Genomic DNA, 24,539 nt, shown 5'->3' with positions numbered 1-24,539 from the left:
AAAAAGTTAATAAAGACAGGAATGATAGAATGAATGATGGGCTGCAGGCTTCATTAGAAGTTGGAAGTGTTTATGAAGATAAGACAGAGACCAAAAAACTTCTTAAGGATACTACTAAATTGGGAAAGGCTTCACTAAAGAAAGTCAGACCTGAAAGGATCTTAAAAGGCAGAGAAATGATCTCTGACATAAAAATTATGCTAAAACAAATAAATAATACAACTAAAAAAATCAATGAAACATTCATTTATATCAATATCCTCACATGGAGACTTGTTACACTTTGTTTCCAATGTTTAACCAACATACAAGAAAAGATAAAGACACACTCTAGCCAATGCAATATTCTCACATGCTACAAAAAAAGAATGTGATCACAGCATACTTGACTTTGTGATACAAAACTCTCCTAAAATACCTATCACAAACCCAACAAAAGCACCATTATGTCACACATACATCTTCAACCCGCAAAATAGCTCTCAAACATATGAATCAAATAATCACCCAAGCAAAATTTGAGTCAAAACCTGCAAGAGGAAGAAACCATAAGTAGGGACATAAAAATATGGTATTTTTATGTTGCCATTCCGTAATATACAAACAACTAAGAGTAAAAGAAACAGTTTGCTCGACTAACTCTCATTCTTCATTCATGCCTACTAAATGCTTCCACCAAACTCCATAAGTTCTGCTCCACCAATTTTATCCTATGTACGAAGAATATAAATCCAATTCATCGAAACAACTTTAAAAAAATAAAAATAAATAAAAAACAGCAATAAACTATATGATAAATAGAAACCTGTAATGCAATGCTTTCTTGTGTCTCGCTAGACTCCATAACTTTTGATCCACCAATTGGGTCCTACATTTAAAGTAAAATTCATATAAATGAGCAAATAACTAAAAAAAAAAAAAAATCAAATATTTAAAAAAAAAAATGTTTCAATATGGTTGTTTGCTAATCTTCTCCAAATCTAAATTATTAATTGTATTTTCAATTGTGCTCGTCCCTTTCTTATTCTTTTCTTGGTTCATTTTAACAACTTGTTCTCGCTTCCTCTCTTTCTTATTCTTTTCTTGCAACTTTTTAACAACTTGTTCCAACTTACTTGTATTCCGCTTGAAAGGTGGACGGCTTGCACCACGAACTGATTGAGGACTACGAATAAGGCCATTATCCTTAGTTGTAGTATGAACATTGCCACTAGTTTCACATGCAGTAGGCTGATCACTTCCACATGTAGTAGGCTAACTACTCGTGCATGCTCCTTCACCTTTCTTTAGTTCATTATTCAAGCCCTTAATCCACTTCATAACAATAAGTGTCTTATCTTCATTGTCAGTTTCCAAGTATGTTGTTTCATAGAAGGCATTACACATCCTATCAAAACATTCATTCTTAGGGTTTTTCATCCAATCAAAATAACTGATTTTAACCTTTGTATGACACCTCTTTACATCTTTCCTCCATCGATGAAGAATGTACTTTTCAGGTATATTTTGAATATTTTTTTAAATCAATACGACAATAATGTGTTTACATAAGATTCCTCTAAACTCAAACAAGCGACAATTGCACTTGATGTCACTATCATCTGGGTTGAAGCAAACTGTAAAAGTAAGTTGTAGATTAACCTCTCCAACCATAACATCTTCAGAAATTTCATACACCTCGATGCCACATTCCTTTTTAACCGAAGACACATCACAATAGAGCTTCCCCGTTAGCTCATTCTGAAACTCCTTGAATTTTGAAATTGTATAAGCATCCTAAAATTGTTTCTCAATTTTATAGTGAGTAATACATGGGACCCGGGAGTTGAAGGAATTAAAATCTTTTTGGTTTTCTTTCTCAGCCTTACTCCATAATGCATTCTCATATTACTCAACAAATTGTTTCAATGTAGTTTTCGAATTAACATACCCATAAAAAAATGCATTCATACTCTCACTTCTTTGAGTACTTCACATTCCCACCTAAAAAATATCTTTTACAAACGCAAGAACCCAACGACGACTCTCCTTATACAAACCATCTAACCATCTATTTTTCTAAAGATCATATTTCTCAATAAACTTGTTCCATCTTCCTTCAAATTCGGTGGTTGTTAAGGAATTATAAACAGCTTGTTGCATCGTAAACTTAATTGTCTTGTACTTCTTATGAACCCGTAATTTTTTAGGTAACTTTTTCATGATGTGTCATATACACCACCTATGGCGTGCATTCGGAAACACAATTTCTATAGCATTTTGCATGGCTTTGTCCTAGTTTGTAATTATTGCATTAGGAGACGAACACCCTTACAACCAAGCCAAGTCTGAAAAACCCAAGTAAAAGTCATGGTGTCTTCACGCGATATTAAAGCACAACCCAACAAGATTGACTGACCATGATGATTCACACCCACAAAAGGAGCAAACGACATGTCATGCTTATTAGTTAAGTAAGTTGTGTCGAACGTGATCACATCACCGAACTCCTTATATGCTGCTCTGCTCCTTGCGTCTGCCCAAAATAAATTCCTTATTCTACCATTGTCATCTAAATCCACGAGGAAATAGAAGTTAGAATTATCTGCTTGCATTTTTGTGAAGTAGTTCTGAACAGCTGCAACATCCCCATTGGCAAGCCTTAACCGTTTGGTTTTCTTGACATAATTACAACAATCTTTACCTAAATACAGCAGTTTATCAAGTCCACCCGCTTCCACCGCCAAAGAAGAATAGCTTTTGTTTGGCCGAATACACGCTTGATCATTTATCTAAAGTTTCCTTTTGACACATCGGTTCAATTTACAATTTCTTATGAAATATCGTGACTTTCCTAGACTCAAACCATGATTATGATCAAGTACTACGGATGTCACCCGCCACTTTCCATCAAAATCTAAAGCAGCTCTAAGCTTCGCATTACATTGGGTGGGTTTTGGTAACTGGATGCAATTTGAAAGCATTTCTTGAAGTGCTCTCTGTCTTGCCTGATCGAGAACATGTAAAAAGAACCCATCAAACCACCCCATCATCTCCCTTCGATGAAAACCTTTTCTTTATTGGAAACCCATTCTTAGTACCATATTTAGTGTAATATTCCCAGAGTATCAAACACCATTCCTATTTTTGGATCTCCCAATTTTTCTTCTTGAACAAATTCATTTTCCATACCCACATCAACACCAATTGTATCTTCCAATTCTTTATCATTAATATCCTCATTCTCATGCATTTCTATACTTATATTGTCAAATTCAGAAATTTATGGCTCCATTCGTAAAAGAAAGAAGTAAACAATTACAAATAATTAAAACTTGGGTATATTACGATCAATAATAACTTAGGTGTTATTTGGTGCGTTGTTTTTTTGTTTTTTTGTTTTTTTTTTTGAGTTTGAAAAATAAAGGTTGAGAGACGAGGGTTTAATAATAAATAAATAAAAAATAAAAAATAAAAAAGGGTCTGGTTGACTTGACTGGGTTGACTTTTGCTTAGATGGACTTGACAAGTTAGCGTCCACCTCAGTGTGTTGGTTGACTATGTCAAGTTTCTGTGTTCGTTACTTAGCCACACAAACCGTGGTAATGGTATGGAGCTCCCGATCTCAAACCGCGGTTTGGCGGTTTTAGAGCAAAACCTTGTTGAAACCGCACTCTCAATTTTCTAAAACGCGCTCTCAATTTTCAAAGCCGCTCTTGACAATGAGAGATCAGTTTTATAAGTTTTTGATAATTTATTTGGTAAGTTTATAGCTGGATTAAAACCCAATCAATCTTCTTAAAGAAACAAAAATTATAAATCTGGAGTATTATTAGATATTCTAAACCCCAAATGAGCAAATTGAAGATCAACAAAATTCTATATGATTTAGAACCCAATCGAAGAATTGAAGAGATAAAGATTTAAATAGCAAGAGTTTTTTCACAAGTTTCCGTGTTATTTTGAAAGAGAATAATGAACCAAATTGGTATTTTGTATGCATTCAGCTGATAGATTCCGTGGGTCTCTCTAAACTAAAATTGCAAAGGTAAGGAGAAGATGACTAAGGCCATTATTCTATACTCCCCATCCCAACATATCCCAACATAGAACTAGTTAGTACTTGTACAACTCTTTTTAGTAGTCTGTAGGACTATTGGTCCCTTATATAGTTATTACTACTTAAGAGTGAAAATGTGGTATACAACTATACATACACGATTTAGTTGGCGAAGACACTGCATACGGTTTTGTTATTTTGTTCCTTGATCATTTTTTTTAATCTGTTTTATTCTTTTATTAATTGAAAAATTATTGATAATTAATATTCATGATTTAGTAACTCATTAATTAATAAATTATACTAGTGTATATAAGTGCTCTATAGACGCTCTCAAAGTGGGAGCTTCTCAACTTAGGCGTTTTCGCGCTCTTGCTCTCACTGCTGCTTGACGTTCTGGTGACTAAGGTTTGTTAGTGTAGAATTACTGATTAAATCTCAGTGTAACATAGATGTTGTATTGTCAAATCACACTATTTTGCAATTTGCACTACAATATGGGTATTGCACTATTTTATTTTACTAACGCAATTGAAGCGAAATTACAATAAAATGAAGGATGACAAAAGGATAAAATGCAACTGCAAAGTCTGCAAATACAATAGCATATTTGGAAGTGTGAAACTGTGAAACCATCGTCAAACTGCACCTCTACTGAACTGTGATTCTAGTAGTTTGAAAATACTTAACAATAAGTTAAAGACAAATTAGCCAACAAGAAGTGATTTGGACACAATTAAGATTGCCATATACAATAGAAAGGTGACACGAGTGATGGCACACAGATTTACCGGTCCCAATTGAAGTGATCCAAATATCCTGACATCCACGTCAGAAGACCCACGAATTGTTTCTGACAATGACACGTGTTGGGACAATAGTGCTGTAACATGTCATGCTGGTGACCGTTTATCTCTGTGCGACTTTTTGTAATGATAGTTGAAATATGTCGTTTTGGGCAGGAACGATTTTCGAAATACCCGATGTATTGTCTAATAATTGACGTTGGATCATTTGTCTTTGTTTTTGGATCTGCACATATGCCCACCACTTAACAACTGGCCAAATTTGCGAGTGTAGTTAACATGTATTTCTAGGCTCTAGTTCCCTTCTTGCAAGGCAAAGACCAAACTACATCTGTGAAAAACGAAGTGTGGTTTTTGTTTTGTGGCTACAAATCGAAATGTTTTGCCAATTGCCATTATTTGATTTTACCTCTTGCATTCAGAGAGTTGCTCGATCACAAATGATTGAAATATAGGAGTTTACTTCTTGAAGAGCTAGAACTAGAATGCATGCTCTTTGTCATTAAATTGTACAATGACACACTTACACTGCACAGTAGAATGCGTCCCTAGTTATGGCCAAGCCAAAGACACCATGGTAGTTTGGCCATGGCCAGACGAAGAAGCAGAACTGTTGGGCAGTCCAATCCATGTAAAGTCTTAAGAATTATAAGAAGTTACTTCTGGTAATAATGTAATATGCTCGGCGTAAGCTAATTACATAACTAATCATGAAGAGTTTACAACTACAATGTGGTACGGTGGTCCTAAACTGATCCTACAATCCTTGTGTGATGTCCTAATCAACAATAAATTGTTAATAAGAGAAAGGAAGATTAGGTGAGTTGAAGAAGTTGCAAGTGGTAACTCGGGAAAGGGAACTAGATCGAGAAATTGTTGGCTTGCATGTAGATTTAAAAACATAGCTCTCTGTAATTGATAGGTAATCTGTCCTATATATACCCTTTCTCGCTCGATACAATTTGGTTTGATGGATTGTCACAACTGGAGGATGAACTGGTGTGCACCCAACGAGGAGCCATAGTTAACTTGTAGTCATTTGGAGAATTATTAGTTGGTGGAGACCACTGCCCACTCTCTTTTCAGACTATTATTTTAAGTTTTTAACCCTTTTGAGCCACTAGTGGAGGAAAACGTTTTGGTATGTTCTAAAGTTTTTGCCCAGCCATTATTGTCAACCAAAAATTGAAATGTTTAAAATTTTTGGCAACAGATTTACATAAACATGTAAAATTGTGCGTTTTTGGACATAAACCTTTTTATTGTCTCATACTTCACAAAATTAATCACATCCAATTCCAAAGGTGCTATCACAGTATCGTTCTGGTTTTTGTTCATTTTCTTTCAGAGAATACCGGACCTATAACAAATAATGTCTTCACACAGGGGTAACAGCTGAGTGGTATTCAAGCTTGAATTCACTAACATAGTATTACTTTCTATTGTACTTGACAGCTTCTAATAGCATTTGTCATGAACCAGGACACAGAAGAATATAACTGACGTAATTCATATTCATGTTTGTATAGAAACCTATCTTTCACTTTTACAACTTTCAAGTACAATGCCAAAACTGACTGTAAGTGGGAAAAAAAAATCCCTAACAAAAAGAAGAGAAGGGAGTCATGGAAAAAAAACGAAAAGATCATTGATCATCTTGCAATTCGAACTGCTGTGCCAATCTCAATAGTAGTGTTCCTAATCTTTCCATGCATCCTTGCTAAGCCTTCGCGAGGCAAGGCCCTTGGAGGACAAGCTTGGTGTAATGGGCATCGAAGGTGTCCTTGGGGCCTCCTCATCATCCCAACTGTCGCCCCAACTATCATCCCATCCATCAACGACATCTGTTTCTTTCTTCCCTGTGACATCTGTTTCTTTTTTCCCTGCACTGGTGACTGGCAATTCTGTCTCCAGCTTTTGGTACTTTGTACCTTCACCAGTGAGATGCTTACTCCGGAATCTGACACACATCCAAGATGAAGCTACAAGAATCACTGCTGCAATGGACAGGAACACAATCGACGGAACTTTCGTTACAATATCAACAAAAGCAGACTTTGCAGTATGATCAGTCTTCTTTCCAGAGTTGTGTGGAATCAGATCCTTGAAATTGATACTGCAGTTTCTATCTTTGGCAGTCAAAACAATAAAGGTATCCTTACTTTCCTTCCCAATTGAAACCTTGACCTGCATTATTGAAATCTTTGGTCATGGACAAACTTTGGAGATTAAACATACTAAATGGAATCCTTATTGATAACAAAGTAGCTACTTTTTGTTTCTTAAGATGATAGCCTCACCACTAGTATAATCAAGATCAGTTCCTGAATGTTATTGGTTAATAAAATACTATTTATAGCCATCCTCAACCCAATGTTTGAAAAAGCTAAAGGCTTCGAGGCAGTATGAGGCGTAAGCCTCATCTTTGGAATAAATATGCTCATTTCTCTATTTAAGCCTCATCTTTGGAATAAATATGCTCATTTCTCTATTTAAATTTAATCACAAACAATAAATCAATCAAAATCCATGAAGTACAAAGCTAATAAAAAAAAGAAAAAAGAACATGAAAGCACAACGATGAAAAAAGGTCTGCATTCCGGTCAGTAACAGGGGCAAGTCCAGACTCGTCAACAGTACGAAGCACGGCAGGGGCAGTAAACAAAATACTAGCAAAGATATCTTGCATCCCTTCAAAAGGTACCTTAGACCCAAAGAAAAACAACCCTTTATTGACATGATTAAAGTGCCTGCTATTCCTCTCCAACCATAGGGCCTGCATAATTACATAATCATACTCCAACTCTCCAAGTGCAAATACCCTTCTGTGAGTAAACCCTTAAGTTCCATAAGGCTAGAATCCCCTTCATCAAACCTGGACCCCCATAGACCCCTGACAACATAATGATGGTATTCCAGAACCGCCAAGAGAACAGACAGCGAATGAGGCCGGGTATAACTTATGGACTATCATCAGACAAACACAACGGATGAAAATTGAGAATTGCTTCTTGAAATCTCTCTTTAAGGTTGTCTGTGGTGAAAACACGGTCTAAGAGCACATGCCAAACCGAAAAAAAAAAAATGCAGCAATTTCTTAAGGAACTTTGAACCTTAAATGACTAGACAAGGGACATCAGGAATAGGTTAGGGGGAATAAGAGCTCGAGGAGGAGATACAAAGATCTCGTAGACAATTTTAAGCTTTTCAACACATCCTACCCGTTTATCTCTGTACAGTCTCACAGAAGGAACAAAATTCAACTTTTCTATGAGGAGAACAACACTCACAATGTTCCTGGTACAGAGAGTAGTAGAAATCCCTAAATCCCAAGCAATAACACCACTAATTTTTTGAATCAGCGAGCCAACTGGGTAAGTTTTAAAGTCATATAATAACCTTGGGAAAACTCGATGACTCAAATATAAACAAGATGACTCAAATATGAATTGTCCTCGACTCCTCATTGTCTTAGTCTATATCTTAAGGAAGTTCAAGCTGAATGCATGAGACTTGCACCTTATTCAAGCTAAATACTTATTAATGACCAGTATCTGAGTATTGCATAGATTATAATCAAACTGCCTTTTTGTGATACGAATATTCATCAAAAGAGTGAAAAAATGAAATTTGAAAACACGAACGAAAAAAGAAAACATCTAATGCAATCCCCAAAATCTAGACTCTTGTCTAAAAGCAAATTCATAGAGAAGTGAATCCATGGTTAATATATTGTATTTGATGAATTTATCTTATAGCCTTCCGATGACACCAAGTCAAATCCATGAATTATATAATCCTAGTCATACTTTCCTTCGATATAGAAGATGTGTGGTTAATTCCAAGAAATGATTGTCTTAAATACATGGCATAGCCTCAAAATGGCTAGCCTTGAGTTCGTCATCTTCACCCTAGCTCATCATTTTTTTTCTTTATCAAAAGTAAAGTTTTTTCATAATAGTATAATATGGTTAACCAAGGAGAATTAAATTCCCCAAATTTTTTTAGGAAGGAAGATGGGTATAGATTCTTCTCAACTGAAAATTAAAAATTCCTGCTTCTCTTAAAATGAAATATAGATAATGGAGAGAGAAACTCTAAGAAATACACAGATCTTCAAATGCACATACTAGCTTGCTACTAATTAATTTTTTCTCCCCAGAAAAGAGGATACTAGCTTCGTACTAACTAACTTGACTTTTTGAGTTCCAAGTAGTGTTCTGTGTTTACCTTTTTGTCTTCGTTCTGTTGGAGATGGACAGTGTTGGTCTCCAGATGTACATAATCCGGAGCAGAAATTTTAAGGCTGAGAAGACTTGTCCCTTTGTTCTGAATCAAAAGTGAAAGCTCTGGAGATTCTGTCAGCCACAAACTGTTGTTAAAGGTAAAAAGGTATACAACAAAACCAGGAAAAAGAAAGATAAAGCAATAACATCAATGATTGTGAGTTCTAAATTTGGTGCATTCTTGTTTAGCAATGCGATACCAACAAAGTTTACGCAAATAGAGTTATGAACCAGAACAAAAGCAATGCCAGAATAAATCAATTAGGAACAACAATACCAAATGCTCCTTTAGCTCACTGGCACTAAGTTTCTAATTTTTTTAACTAGAAAGAAATATGATGACTTCCTTAACTATCTATTTTGCGGGTGGTAATGGTTACTACTCACTAGTTATGCTAAACTTCACTTCTATGAATTTTTTTTTATCATTTACAGAGATTTTTCACTACATCTCAAACAATATAGTCTAAGTAACCTTTCTATACTCATGTTTCTGTAATATAGAATAGCCTCGACTCTACCCCTAAAATTGGAATGCACGTCAAGTAGATCCATCACATAATTCCGACCAGACGTCATTCATGGAGAATGCTCTCAACTTAAGAACATTGAAATACTAGACAGATGAAATTATTTTCTTTATATAAGTAACGTAAGAGTACATGATCAATGAGCATGATTAAAGATTTTCCGGATGATCATTCTGGCATTAACCGGTCTAACATCCCAATTCTAAATGCCCCATCGACTTTGTTGGAATCGTAGTTTGTATTCAAAGTTCAAAAAATGGAAAAAATGATTTTTCTCAACTCCCTCCTTGTCCCCTCATACTGTGGGAGACTCATCATCATTGTTTCCCTATATTCAATAGGCCAACCTCAAACCTTGTATCCCAATAGGAGCATCCATCTCAAATACTTCGGATTCAATAATTCTAACAGCCTTTTTGATTAATTGGTTCCAAAGGAACATCCAGGAACAAAAAGATTCAATTGGACAACGAAGTTTTAAATGACCCGACAAAAGAAAAAAGTATGCTTCCATGATATCATCTATGTCGAATCTTACACAATAGCTTATATTGTTATATAGTTGTGATTGAATTCAAGTCCACTTACTTTTTGTTTAATTCATGTTTTTTACGATCAGGCTGAAACAATGGAGATGTAGGAAGACCTAGGCGATTCATAATGCGTCCCCAGGAATTTATGGTTAAGAAACCCACGTTGAAACCATTTGCTACAACATCTGTCCATTTATCTGACATGAGTGGCCATTTGTCCAGGTGTCTGACACAAACTTTTTTTAAAGTGTGAAGTGTCGATGTTAGATAGAGCTAGACAGTAGAAGCCAACCCGATATTCTCACCAGTAAACGCAAAGACAGTTGCTTTCCGGAAAATGTAATCATTATAATTTCCCACTTCAAAGCTCCATATAGCTTGATGCCCTCATGCAACTCTGTCACTTACACTCCATACAAACACCACCAACATACCACTAAACCCTAATCTTCGAAAACAAGAAGTCCACAACTGCTTGAAAATCCTCAGAAGCATGTGTAAGGGGAAAATCCTCACACTGATGAAAAGACAACACGAACTACATGTGGCATTATATGGCACCACCACCAGTAGCACAAGGACACGTGGCAAGAGTTACAAGGCAACTGATGCACTAATCAATTGGTCAAATGGTCACGAACGTTATGGTGCATGGAATGGTTACAAGAGTTATTACAAAGCTAATGCACATGCAACACAATGACGTGCAAAAAAGGAGTCCCACACCAGAACCTTTAAATCAAGTGCTATCTCTGCAATCGAGAAGACTCTGGGTTAACTACACATCCCATTCGACATATATTCTCCCTGTAATCCAACAGAGATTATAATAAAAATCTACCCAAAGTACTTTGCGGATGTAGGCACCATTACCCAACCACGTAAAATCGTGTGTCTGTCTGCTTTCTCCACTTTTCCATTAGCAAATTCTATCAATAAAGCATTATGTTTTTAGGATATACAGAATTTGTGACAAAAAATATTTCGAGATAGAGCTAGCAGACCACTGATAACAAATACAGCTTAAGGTTGCCTCCAAAAAGTAGCACAACTTAAATCCAATTAATATGGAACATTAATCTATTGGTAAAGTGAACCCTAGATAAAGATCCAAGTTAATCATTGGCTGAAACCTATTGCCACTAAAGCACCATATCAAAGCTTTGCTTGGAGAACTTCCCCTCACCTTTCTCAAATCCCCAAGAGCTTTCCCACAAAACCATAATAATATGAAATTACTTAATTCTCCAGAACAAATTTAATAAAAAATGACTTCTAGTGTTCTACAAAGCAAAAGAAAATGACATCTGGCAATGTTCAAATACATACTATATATTTTACCAGCAAAGCCCCTTCCCATAAAACAATTTTAAGAAAGATTAACCCAACAATTCCGTAAAGAGTAAAGACAGATGCAGCTACTTGCAGAGACATCATAGCTTTAGAAACATAAACACTAACAACATATGCCATCAAAAACAAATCTCATAGTCAATAACTCAAAATGAATAAGTAGACAATAATCTGCTCTAACCTAAGATGAAATAAATACAAAATAATTAAGAAACAAAGAGGGTGAAAAAAACAAATCATCACCCAAAACTAAAGGATGAGAGCTATACCATCTCCTGGAACTCTCAAGCAAGCAACAAGCTTATTTATCTCATCTTTGCATGTACTAGAAGAGTCACATTCTTCACCCCTAACACTTTCCTTTTTCGTTGGCTTCGTAGCGACTGAATTTCCTTCAGTGGTTAACCCATTAGGCACCATTTTAGACCCAGAGCCATCGTCTGTTCCCTCCTTTTTGTTTCCATCCTTCACATGTGGTTTCTTAATTGAATCATCTTTACCAGTACCCACTTTAGGAACTTCTTTCGAATCCGGATCCTTACTTAAATTGTCAGTCCCATGAACATTCTTTTTTTTATCCTCCACTGAAACCGGTTTTGATCCACTTGGTTTCACAACTAGAGTTTCTTTAGAAGTCAATGTATTGTTTTGTTCATTTCTTGATTTTGGATCCACTACCTTTATCTATAAATATATATAACTTGATTAGATAAATTAAAAAAAAAAAAAAAAAAAAAATGAATATACTACTAAAATGTCGTTATTTTGTTACCTCTGATTCAGCACCAAAGCAAACCAGGAGAAGTGTGTAGAGTAGTAAAAGCACCAATAAAATGGCATGGCGCTTCATTTCATTCAAACAAATGATCCCTTCTCACTATACATATTTAAAGCTCCAACTGTTATGAGACAAGACTAGTTAGAAACTGCAGATCTAATAACCAATTTAACAGAAGTAAAAAGTAACTGACCTTGTTGGATTTAAGCGAACGAGTACTTCTCTGTCTCTCCAGTTTAAAAAGTAGAGAAGTGTTTTTGACTAGTGGGAGAATATAAAGCCAGCCGCCGAGCAGTTACGTACGTGGACCTGTCTTTTTTGGAATTTACCAAAATGAGACGCCCATCTCTTAGCCCAGTGGGCCGAAGAACACTGGGCCCCGAGTTCGTAGAGTAGTAGATCCTTGGCACTCAGTGCGAACAGCACATATTTCCACACAAATTCGGATTTCAAAATTTGGATTTTTCACTTTAATTTTCTCGTTTTGTAAAATGGGAGATTTAAATTTTTGAGGACGTGTAGTATGCGCAGTGTGCATTAGTGTATTGGCATAAGAGACATTGATTGCAGTGCAATACATTCTCTTTCTTGCCTAATGAGTGTCCTAGATTCTCCCTCACACTCTCTTTCCTGCTCACACTAGTTTTATTCTAGATTTTTAGCCAAATGAGTTGAACCTCATATTATTTGGTACCACAAATTATCGGTGGAACCCATAATTTGGACTTCAGGGTTTCTGCAACACCCAGTGAAGGTAAATGTCATTTTCATTTCGCATGCGAAAGAGTCTGCATCTATCCTTCTTTTCAAGCTAAACATTCGACAGAGCTGTGGTACATATAAATGGTGACATAAGTGATGACATAAGTCTTTTGTTGGGAGTTAAGTAGCACAAGTTCTTTGCATGCCTTGGAGGTGATTGGATGCTTAGTTTGGTGCATTATTCTTAACTGAATTACATATCAAAGGTAGATTTGTCCCATGGTGAGTCTTTCGACAATGCTATTCTCCACCCATTGACAACGGGGGAAGCTAGAAAGCCAAGTGTCCCTTTGCTTGTAAATGGGCAACTTTTATATATTGGGTAAAGAGGAGACACCATTATTGAGTGCATGAATTGGTCATATAATTGGTAGCTAGCTAGACATGTACTATCTTAAGTTAGGAGATCTGAATATCTGATTGATATCAATTTTAAAATAGACATGAAGTTGAATATGGACGTGTGAACATGGAAGTACGTGTCTAGAGAAGAACCCATTGGCCACCTAGTACCTTAAAAGTGATGGTCGGTTGTGAGAGGGGCATGGTAGGTCGCAATTATATTATTATTTTTAAAAAATTGTTTCTTTTTCCACTTTTAATTTTTTCATAATTTTTTATTTTTTCTCTGCACAAAGAAAATTTCTAATTGCAAACTGTTGCCTTGTTGTGATGATTGATGAAGATGGATTTGCTGTGTGCGTAAGCTAATTGAGGGAGTTTTTTTTTTTTTTGGGGCTTAAAGGGTAATTGTATTGAGGGAGTTCAAACTGCCTATATATTTCTAAGCAGAACGTCCGGTTTAAATCGAACCCTAAATGAAATACACTATGCATGCCACAGGGCCGGCTGCCAAAATATATAGCCAAAATTTTCGGCCCTTATTTGGGTTAGATAAAAGGTATATTAGTTCTCCATAGTAGATAACCATTAGAAGGAAATTTGGAACATGAAGCAAGATCCATTGGCATTTGAACTTTGCCTAGGACCCCTAGCCACCCCTGATGCCACAATATAGCCATGATGAATAAAACATAGATAGACAGGGAATAAGTTGTTCATTACTGTGCTGTGCGCTTTCTTGTTCAATTTTAGGGTAGATAAATCAGATATCACTATATATATATGCTCAATTATCTATCTAATCCTAATTTTGTAATTGATCCTCTCTATGGATTATAAGTTGTAAATGAATCATTCAAATAGGTTGCTACTGAGAACGTAAAGATCACTTCAGCAACATATATGTCAAATAGTTCAGACCAAACCCTTTCCAATGAATAAAGTTTGGTAGCTGAATTTGGTCCACATTTGAGTTAGATACTCTCTCACCTACAATAGTGTTTTCAGTCGACCTAATATTAATAAATTATATATACATGGTGCAGACATGGAACCCTTACTTGTTTAGTGAACTGGAAATCTAGGTGTTGTTCCCAGTAAGAGGAAATTACGAACATTAGTCTTTGCTGGGACCTGCAGCTTCTGCAGCTTCTCCAGTTCACTTCGTTATGCGCGAAAATGATTAGGACTGAGTGACTGACGCCTATTCATATGTATTTTATGGTATCGAACTTAACCAACCCACCCCCACCTCCTTCAAGTAGAAATTTTGTAGAGATCACAGCATAGAAGTTAGTAATTTTTTTTGGTAGTCAGCATAGAAGCTAGTATAGAACTATGCAAGGGAATTTTGCATTCCCCTCCCCGGCATGTTTTTTGGATGACTAAGAGTTCTACATAGCATACCATATGGAGCATTTGGTAGTTTCTCAAATGTTAATAATTTCAAAATTTGAAAAACAAAATCCCTTATAAATTGTAATTAATGAAATCTAAGGGGTCTTAGCATGTTGTTCCAACAAATTAAAGTAAGTTAGAATGCTTAATAATTAACTTCTTTCTAATAAAGCCTGACAGTACAGAATTACCATAACAAGTTATATCATTTGCACTCTGTTTACACACGGTTGATATGCTTGTCTGGTCTTTTGTATAAAGAACCAATGCATCATATGGTCTCTTCCACACACTTCCACATATGAACAAACAGAGAACGAGTGAATCTGTTGAATGAACTATCTCCGTGAACGAGTGAATGAACTATCATATTATAAAATTTCCAAGAAGCTATATATAGAACAGAAACCTCATAATTGAGAAGTCACTGAGTCAAAATGTTTACATATGGTCATCTGAAGGGCAGAATTTAGATGCATGCATGCAACTACAATGTAAATTATTACACGTCTATCAATTACGTGGAACCTTAATTGAAGAAGACTACAAGTGAATGTAATGTCATTTTAAAATTTAGCTGTTTCTTTTTCATCTTTTCAACTTTTATGTTAACAAACAAGAAGAAACGTGTTAAACAAAGGTGTTTTAATTAACACCAATAATAATATATATATTTCGATGCAATCGCTTTGTGGAATCAGTCTCTGACATTTATATGTGCTATGTGTAAAGTGTTACTCTTTTCAATCTTTTAGACTTTAGAGTACTTCTTCACCTTAGTTTAATCTTAAAGGCTTATGACTTTAGTTGTGTATGTATTTACAATTTACTAATCAAAGAAGAAGACCACGTCATACGAACTTTTAAGTACAAGCAAGTTTGATAACAAGATTGAATTAAGAAATCCTCAAATGAAAATGAAATTAATTAATGCCTAAAATTAAACACAGACATTTATAGCACCAATATACAATATTTAATTTTGTCACCGTTTTGCTATATTCTTGTAGTCGTGGTTTGCTAATAAAAGAAGAGTCTTGCCAGCTGGGACGGAGCCAGTAATCTAAGTTTGTGCGGGGTAACTCGGAACCCACATCCCCCACCACCCCCCCCCCACCCCCGAACCAATCCATCACTGACTCTAGTTACTTGAGTGATAACAAGATTGAATTAAGAAATCCTCAAAACCCCAATACTTAAATGAAATTAACTAATGCTTACAATTAAAATAGCTTAGAAACATTGTTTTGCTGTATTCTAGTAGTCGTGGTTGCTGATACAAGTACTGTCTTGGCAGGGACGGAACCAGAAATCTGATTTTTTTTTTCCCCCCAAAATTTTGGGGACACCCCACCCCAAAAAAAAAATATATATAAATAAATAAATATATATATATATATATATATATATATATATATATATATATATATATATATATATATATATATATATATATATTATCCAAGACCGATTAGTCAACCAGGTGCCAAAACCTCTGGGCGATAATACTAGAGGCATGGGGTTCGAACCCACCGCCACACCAACGAGAGTTACTGATCTCGTTTAAAAACAGACTTACCAAAAAAAAAAAAAAAAAAAAATCGTTGTAAAATTTGACGCAGTTTGTTGCACATTTGTCTTAATTATTTTAAAATTCGTTATCATTATGAAAAAAAAAATGGTCTAACTACTCTGAGTGGCATTTTAGTTGTTTTTGCAATCAACAAAACCAAATTTGTTTATGTGAGAAAGAAAAATTAATTGTTTGCCAGTGAACTAGCTAGCTAGAATGTTAGCATCTTGTTCGCACTTTAGGTTGCAACTAGAAAGTTAGCATCTTGTTCGCACTTTAGGTTGCAACTAGAAAGTTAGCATTGCGTCGCGATAGCTCGATCAATTATATACACAAACCAGAAGTTGTCGTCGTAGAAGACATCAAAATTAAACATAAATGCAAATAATTCAGTGTGTTAAATAATAAATTTTTTGCAAATCCAAAATAGTGTGTACGTATTTTTTCGGGATAGTTGTTTATTAGACAACATCATATATACCTCTTTCTTGCAAGAGCTTGATATAGGGAGCGATTAAGTCATTGAGAGGGACTTCAAATTAATTTTTCGATCCCTTGACATTTTTATATTTTTTGAAAGAAATAAGAGTATATAGTAAAGCTTTGTCATATGTGAGACCTAAAAGACCATGAAAGTCTTTGAATCAATCAAATCAGTTGATTTTGAGAACCAAAAGAGTAGTTCAGAAAGTTATTGTGATATCTGTTGGGATGGTATTTTGTTACCGATAAAGTGAGTTTGATATGGTAACTTGTTACCAAGTAACTCCTAAATAAATAGTAAACAATGTAAATTACTCACCAAATTATTTAGTTGATTTCATATATTGTAGTTGTGGGTTGTTGTTTCTACCACGTTTGATATTAGTTGTTCGCTTCGCATAGAATTGGTGTGCTCCATAGTTTTTGGAGCACAATAAATTGGTATCGGAGCTAAAGGTTCTACCTTGGCATATTTGATGGTTGTTTGTGGTGAAAATTTGGTTGAAATCAAATTTGGTATATGAAAATTGTGAGGATGACAAATCCTAGTGATGATAAGACTCTTAATGTTGGAACTTCTTATAATACGAAAATGGAGATGGTTAGTGTGGGAAGATGTTTGTGGTGGAAATTTGGTTGAAATCAAATTTGGTATATGAAAATTGTGAGGATGACAAATCCTAGTGATGATAAGACTCCTAATGTTGGAACTTCTTATAATACGAAAATGGAGATGGTTAGTGTGGGAAGATTTGATGTCGAAAAGTTTAATGGCAAGAACAATTTCGACATGTGGTAGTGTGAGGTTTTAGATGTTCTGGCAAAAGAAAATTTGGATAAAGCCTTGGATGAAAAACTTGAGGCAATGTCAGAAGCAAAGTGGAAAAGGTTGAATAAACAAGCTTGTAAGTCTATTCAACTTTGTTTGGCAAAGGAGCAAAAATATTTTGTCATGAAGGAAACCTCTGTTAAGGAACTCTGGAAGAAGCTTGAAGACAAATATATGACGAAGAGTATTCATAATAAAGTGTTCTTGACGAGGAAGCTTTTCCGGATGAATATGAGGTCAGGTGTTACCTTGTCTGAGCACTTGGATGAGTTCAATAAGCTCGTTGCCGACTTATTGAATTTGGATGAAAAAGTGCATGAGCACTACAAGGCGGTATGCCTTTTGAATTCCCTTCAAGATGATCTCGAGTATTTCGCATCTAATTTGATGGCGGGAAAGGAAAGCTTGGATTATGAAGTGGTGACTACATCATTGGTGAATCATGAATATAAGAAGAAGGACCTCGCAGTCCATAAGGAATCATCTATGCCTGAAGCTTTGGTTGTGAGGGGAAGAAACTATGAAAAAAATAATGATAGAGGTGGTGGATCTCGCTCTAAATCAAGAGTGAGACGTGATCGATTAGATGAAGACCAATGTGCCTTTTGCCACAAGAAAGGACATTGGAAGTTTGAATGCCCCAAGTTGAAATCGAAGGGCCAAGATTCTTCGAATACTGAAAGTGTGAATGTTGCACAAGATGGAGGTAGTGATGACGGTTCAAAATTTTCTTTTACTGCTTCGATGGTTGGTTGTTCCACGAGGGAGTGGATTCTTGATTCTGGATGTTCTCAGCATATGTGTCCCAATAGGGATTATTTATTTACTAACTTCAAGGAGCTAGATGGTGGAGATGTTCTGTTAGGTAATGGCCATATCTGCAGAATACGTGGTAAGGGAACTATCTGTTTGAAGATGTTTGATGAAGTAGTTAGAGAATTGGTTGGTGTTCGATATGTGCCGGATTTACAATCTAACCTCATCTCTTTGGATTTTTTAGAGTTAGATGGTATGAAAGTTGTGCTTGAACATGGGGCTCTAAAGGTTGTTATAAGTGCATGTGTGGTGATGAAAGGGACAAGGCAAAAGAATTTGTACTTTCTTAATGGAAGTGTGGTTGGTGCAGGTGGAGATCATTCTACTTCTATGGTTGTCGGAAACTCTACCGTGAAGGAAGAACGTGGTTTTGGGAAGAAACAAAAATTTGTTTCTTTTGGGCATTTTGATTTGAATGTATATTCGGATGTTTGAGAGATATCTCAAAAGGTGGAGATTAATGCCGCTTCTTGTGATGTAGATGGGTACACAATGGAAAATGAAAGTGAAACCACAGTTGAAGTTGTAGATGCTCTAGCCCATGAGCATAGTGAAGTTGTGAAGTCATTTGTTGTTAGAAGCCATATGAGGTTTCGGGGTGTTAGAACATCTCCTACTCTAGGAGATGGTATTGGAACATCTTCAGTATACTCAGTGGAGATGATATTTGGTACTTTTGACCACTTTGTGTTGAAGTTTGTTGGTGATCCTTTGAGGGACTCACGCCCTTTCGGGCATTAATATGGGCATGGTTGTTGATTGACCCCTTTTTTGGGGGTATGGAAGAACTACAAAGGCTTGATCCCGTTTAAAAGGTACGTAGGCAACCATTATATGGTACAATCATTGTTAGGTCCTTAGGGACATTGATGGTTGGATTGGTTAGTTCTCTCTTTGATGTTGGTTGGTTCGTTGGGTGTAGCATTTTGGTCGATTAGTTGGGTGTAGCGCATTAGTCAGCTTGAATTTGAGAAATTCTCGCCGAGGTGGAGAATTGTTGGGATGGTATCTTGTTACTGATAAAGTGAGTTGGAGATGGTAACTTGTTACCGAGCAAGTGAGGCGGATTCGGTATCTTGTTACCGAATTTATTACCGAACCTGACGAATGGTTTTATTTCGGTATCCCAGTGCTGAAAAAAGTAGGACATCTCGGTATCCCAGTACAAAATGTAGTCTAATAAAGAGACAAAATTGGTTGCTAGTTGATGAGAGATTTGTGGGGCCATAAGAAAGGGGAATTTGGGGGTTCTATTGAACCAAGGTGAGTGTGTAACAATATTTGATTATCTTTCAATTGGAGCTTCTCTTTGGTTGTGGATTAGGTGCAAGCCAAACCACGTAAATCTTTGTCTCTCTTATTTGGTTGATTGGTTTGCTAATTTGGTGAATAGTTTACATTGTTTACTACTTATTTATGAGTTATTTAGTTGATTTCATATATTGTAGTTATGGGTTGTTGTTTATACCACATTTGATATTGGTTGTTCGCTTCCGTTGGTGTGCTCCATAGTTTTTGGGGAACAACAATATCATCCCTAGGCGTGGCCAAAAGAGGGGTATGATATGGAAAAACGTCTAGTCCAGGGATGGGTGACGGTTGTGCCATGATGTAATCCTACTTAGCTTAGGCAGCTGTCTAAAGATCTTGGATATAACCTATAAGTAATGTTTCTCCAAACTCTAACGTTGATGCCTTTTCAAACACAATTGGCTGAGAGGTTGGTGAAAACTCCATAGTTAAGTGTGCTCGGGAGGGAGTAATTTAATTTCAGGATGTCACCTCCTGGGAAGTCCCGTTTGGACAAAACCCGATACTGTATGAATCCGCAGTGACTAAGTGGACACAATATCGACTAATTAGGATGCAGATCATTACAATTATAGTGTGAACTAATTCGGTAAGAGCAGTACATATACGTACTAAAGGAGAAAGAATGTTCCATGGTACTACTCGAACTTAATAGCCACTATTAAGATTGTAATGTCTACTTTTGTTTTCATAAATATATATATAACTCATATTTACATATAGTGTAACAAGGCAACATATTACTTTAAGTTTGTATCCCTAGAAAAATGCACCTCTTTTTTTATTTTATTTTTTTCGTTGAAAAAAAAATGCACCTGATGTAAACTATTTGGTACCTCCGCTAGCATGTAGAACAACTACAAACACACCATATATCATAGCCGACCATGAGATTGTGAGCGCCCTAGACGGACTCTGAAATCGACCCCTAGTAAATAGGAAAAACAAAGTAGTCCGGCTCCTAAAAGGACCTTAAATAAGTACCAAATCTAAAACAACCCACAATTTTCTCTACAAATAAAATGATTTAAAACCTAATTTTTGTGCATATAATCTACTAATTAACCATAAAAAACATCTCTACAAAAATTCAACTCGTTTGTTATCCTCTAATTTAAATAAAAATCGTTGTCCACTTTTGACAAAATATCTAACGGTCCATAAATGTCTAGTTTTTGCAATCATCTTTTGTCAATGTTAAAAATTGTCAAACAAGTTGAATTTTTGTAGAAATATTATTTGTGGTTAGCAAAAAATTAGGTTTTAAATCATTTTGTAGGTGAAGTTGTGAGTTGTTTTATATTTGATACTTATTTAATGTCCTTTTAGGAGCCGGGCATATATATATATATATATATATATATATATATATATATATATATATATATATATATATATACACACACACACACACACATTAATTTAATTTCCAGGGAGTGACTCTTAGGGATAGATCGGGGGGAAAATTAACTCTCATAACTATCATTTTTTTAATCAAATCACTCACAAAGACCGGGTAGATAAAAGGTCAATTATATATACCCTTGACGCGAAATTAAAAACAGCTTGGATAAATGAAATGCCAAGTATACCCCTGGCATAATATATATATATATATATATATATATATATATATATATATATATCGGGCCGGCTAGGTCGACATACTATTCTAACATACTATCTTGACATACCCAGCCGACCCTCAGATCAAACAAAATCTAATGGCCAGATCTACTTCTAGAAAACCAAGCAAATAAAACAGAAACAAATAACAACGGGGGCGAAAATGTCATTTTAAATTTTTTTTTTGCCAAAAGTTACTTTTTTTTTTTTTCTTTCATTCATCGCGAAATAGAAACCCCATTTTTTCGATCAGGCAAAAATACTAAAAAAAAAATACTCGTGTGGGAAAGGCTCTCATAAAAGAAATAAGAGCTGAGAAATGGAAAAGGGCTATTGATAATCCCTCGACCTATGCCTCATGTGCACCAGGTCCCATTTCATACGTAAATGAAAAAGAATCCGAGAACACATTAACCATATTTGGATCATTTTAGTACAGTGTGGAAGCCATGCCAGAAGACTCCATAAGATTTTTTATTGCACTTGCGGTATTGTCATGGGTTGAATCCATTCCAGAAGCTTGTCTTGAAGCTTTCTGGTTTGTGTTAGGGCATGAGAGTTTGTTTCCTCTCATAGTATGCAAACTTATTGAAGGTTCCCTGCTGATTAAAACTGTTTCATATCCAATGTTGTTCATGATATGGTTTCCTATGTATCTCGACAACAAGATTAATGATGCAGTGGAAACCTTGCTGATTGAATCTAATTCCTAAAACCAGCTATTCAGGAAAAAATAACAATTAACATTCAAATTTCCACAGAAAATCTAATTCCTAAAACCAGCTATTTGTTCAAGAAAAATCAGTTTCAAATCTGACTAGAACACTGTGGTGCATTGGATAGTAATCCTCAAAATTCATTGACTTCAGAGACGCAACTTTGCCCTCATGAATTTTCCAACACGTAATGCTATTTCACCATCTTCGGCTCTTTTACTTGCAAGTTACAAGAAGTATACCGTATACACATATGCACTGCAGACCAAGGCCCGTAGACTGGTAGATAAAAAAGGAAATTCATCAATTGTCGGCTGAATCCACTTGGCTCCAAAGTGTCTCGGCATAAGTCTTTTCTTCTTCTTTTTTCTTCGGAAACATATTCAGCCACCTCTACCATCTCCTCCTCTTCAGGAATCTCATCCATATATACTTCTCGTTAGTTTATATATGCCGCCCGATCAGGGCCGATATATATATATATATATATAAATATATCAGATATATTCATAGAGGAACAATGAAAATATATATATCGCACCAAGAGAACAATGCAACTCAAAATTTTAGACCAGTTGATGTTGTTGGACGTCCCCAGGCAGCCGGACTAAAATTAATCAATATACCCATCCAAAAGATGAAGAATTTGTGTTGGAATAGAAGCGTCTTCTTGCCACCTGCGTCCAAATGAAGAAGAAGGTTTTCCCTTTTGCAAAACAAAATGTCATTTTTGAATTTTTAATTATTTGTTTGGTTTTCTAGAAGTAGATCTGGCCATTAGATTTTGTTTAACTGAGGGTCGGCTGGGTATGTCAAGATAGTATGTAATATGAACAATCACTATTCATATAAACAATATTGTTCCATTCATATCTCAACATGAAACACTTATGAATAAATCATATCATTGGTCATACCTATCGTTCACCCATAATATTTAAAAATATAAAAATATATATATATTTATCGATACTCAATTAATCATTTGATATGTATTTGGGGATGTTGTGGATATTTTTTGATATAATCATATCATTGGTATATATATTATTTATATTTGTTTGAAATATAATGGATATATCAAAAAATATTAAATAAAATATATTATATTTAAACAAAATATTGTAAATAAAATATTGTTATATAAACAAAATCTTAAAATATATCTTAAAATATCGTCGAAATATCACAGACAGTTGTATATATTTCTAAACTTATTGTGATATTTATGTATTTTTTTGCTGAAATCTCGATATTTATTATGATATTTTGTACTATGCGTTCACCTATTTGGATATGAACACTCATTATTCATAGTAAAACAATATAAATGGCCAAATCAGAAAATATTTATGTCAAATCCGGGCTATTTATCTTTACAAGTTATTTTCACCCAAAAATTGATTCTTCGAATTATTTTCACCCGAAAATTATCCTTGTGAGTGATTTAAAAAAAATATTGGATAAAGTGATTTACACCAAAAAATAGCTTTGGGACCAATTTCTTGTTTAATTTCCTTTGGCTATAATTAATAATTAAAAGGCATTTGGTCAATGAAATGGTATGTACCAGTGGTACTAGCTTTAAATCCCTTAGAATTACCCCATGTTCGAAAACTCTTTGTTGCACGATTTACATATCCACTTAACTTCATAGTACAAGACATAATATATGCCTTATTATTTTATTGTGTTTTGGTTTGGGGGTCTAGGGGGCTAACCTACACTTAGAGCGGCCCTCCACATTATTGTTGAAGAAAGTACAAGACATAATATATGCCTTAGTGGGCCCATTATTTTATTGTGTTTTGGTTTGGGGGTCTAGGGGGCTAACCTACACTTAGAGCTGCCCTCCACACTATTGTTGAAGAAAACAAAATTTGACAAATTTATTTGATGTTATAATAAAAGGAAAGGGGATACTTCATACTTAACCCAAAAAACGAGTTCAAATAATAATAATAATAATATCAACAATAATAAAGATAAAGATAAATTCAAATTGTCTTGAAACTAACACAAGTTGAAATACTTCCAATTTTTTTTTTTAATAATAATAATTATTATAATAATCTTGAAATTGTATTAACCGATTGAAATATATCAAATATAAATGTCTTTCAATTGGATGTACCCCATGACATAGTACAAAATATTAGGATATGGGTATTTATCGATATTTAATTTCTTGATATATATTGTAGATATATCCTTCTCTTTGGAGATATTTGACATTATTTCACATGTAAATATCGTAGATATATCTAAAATATCGACAAGTATCATAGATATTGTAGATATTTCTTGATATATCATGATATATTATTTATATTTATTTGAAATATAATAGTAAATATT

At 35.0% G+C, this 24,539-nt stretch overlaps 1 protein-coding gene and 1 long non-coding RNA gene across 2 annotated transcripts; one reads left to right on the top strand and one right to left on the bottom strand.

Moving 5' to 3' along the window:
• Positions 1–6,333: 6,333 nt before the first annotated feature.
• LOC147495372 (uncharacterized) lies at positions 6,334–12,658 on the bottom strand. The gene is made up of 5 exons (XM_086564008.1): positions 12,519–12,658; positions 12,320–12,446; positions 11,817–12,231; positions 9,076–9,203; positions 6,334–7,032 (listed from the first exon to the last, which is right to left on the bottom strand). The coding sequence occupies exons 2-5, from the start codon at positions 12,395–12,397 to the stop codon at positions 6,544–6,546; spliced, it is 1,110 nt and encodes a 369-aa protein (XP_086420134.1). The 5' UTR covers positions 12,398–12,446; positions 12,519–12,658; the 3' UTR covers positions 6,334–6,543.
• On the top strand, positions 9,211–11,073 carry LOC147495373 (uncharacterized). The gene is made up of 2 exons (XR_015197469.1): positions 9,211–10,163; positions 10,281–11,073. It is a non-coding gene; the product is annotated as an uncharacterized LOC147495373 (long non-coding RNA).
• Positions 12,659–24,539: the final 11,881 nt, after the last annotated feature.

Source organism: Coptis chinensis, chromosome 6 (assembly GCF_015680905.1).
Source record: "Coptis chinensis isolate HL-2020 chromosome 6, ASM1568090v1, whole genome shotgun sequence".
NCBI lineage: Eukaryota > Viridiplantae > Streptophyta > Magnoliopsida > Ranunculales > Ranunculaceae > Coptis > Coptis chinensis.
The sequence above is the reverse complement of the archived record's forward strand: the minus strand, read 5'-3'. Positions and strand labels throughout refer to the sequence as shown.

What these genes read in the sequence shown, in the direction of transcription:
- LOC147495372 (XM_086564008.1), bottom strand. Translation starts at nt 12,397, where the DNA reads ATGAAGCGCCATGCCATTTTATTGGTGCTTTTACTACTCTACACACTT. An exon ending in GCTTTGGTGCTGAATCAGAG is followed by an intron (nt 12,232 to 12,319) that starts GTAACAAAATAA and finishes ATATATTTATAG; the next exon opens with ATAAAGGTAGTGGATCCAAA. An exon ending in CTTGAGAGTTCCAGGAGATG is followed by an intron (nt 9,204 to 11,816) that starts GTATAGCTCTCA and finishes TGTGGCTGACAG; the next exon opens with AATCTCCAGAGCTTTCACTT.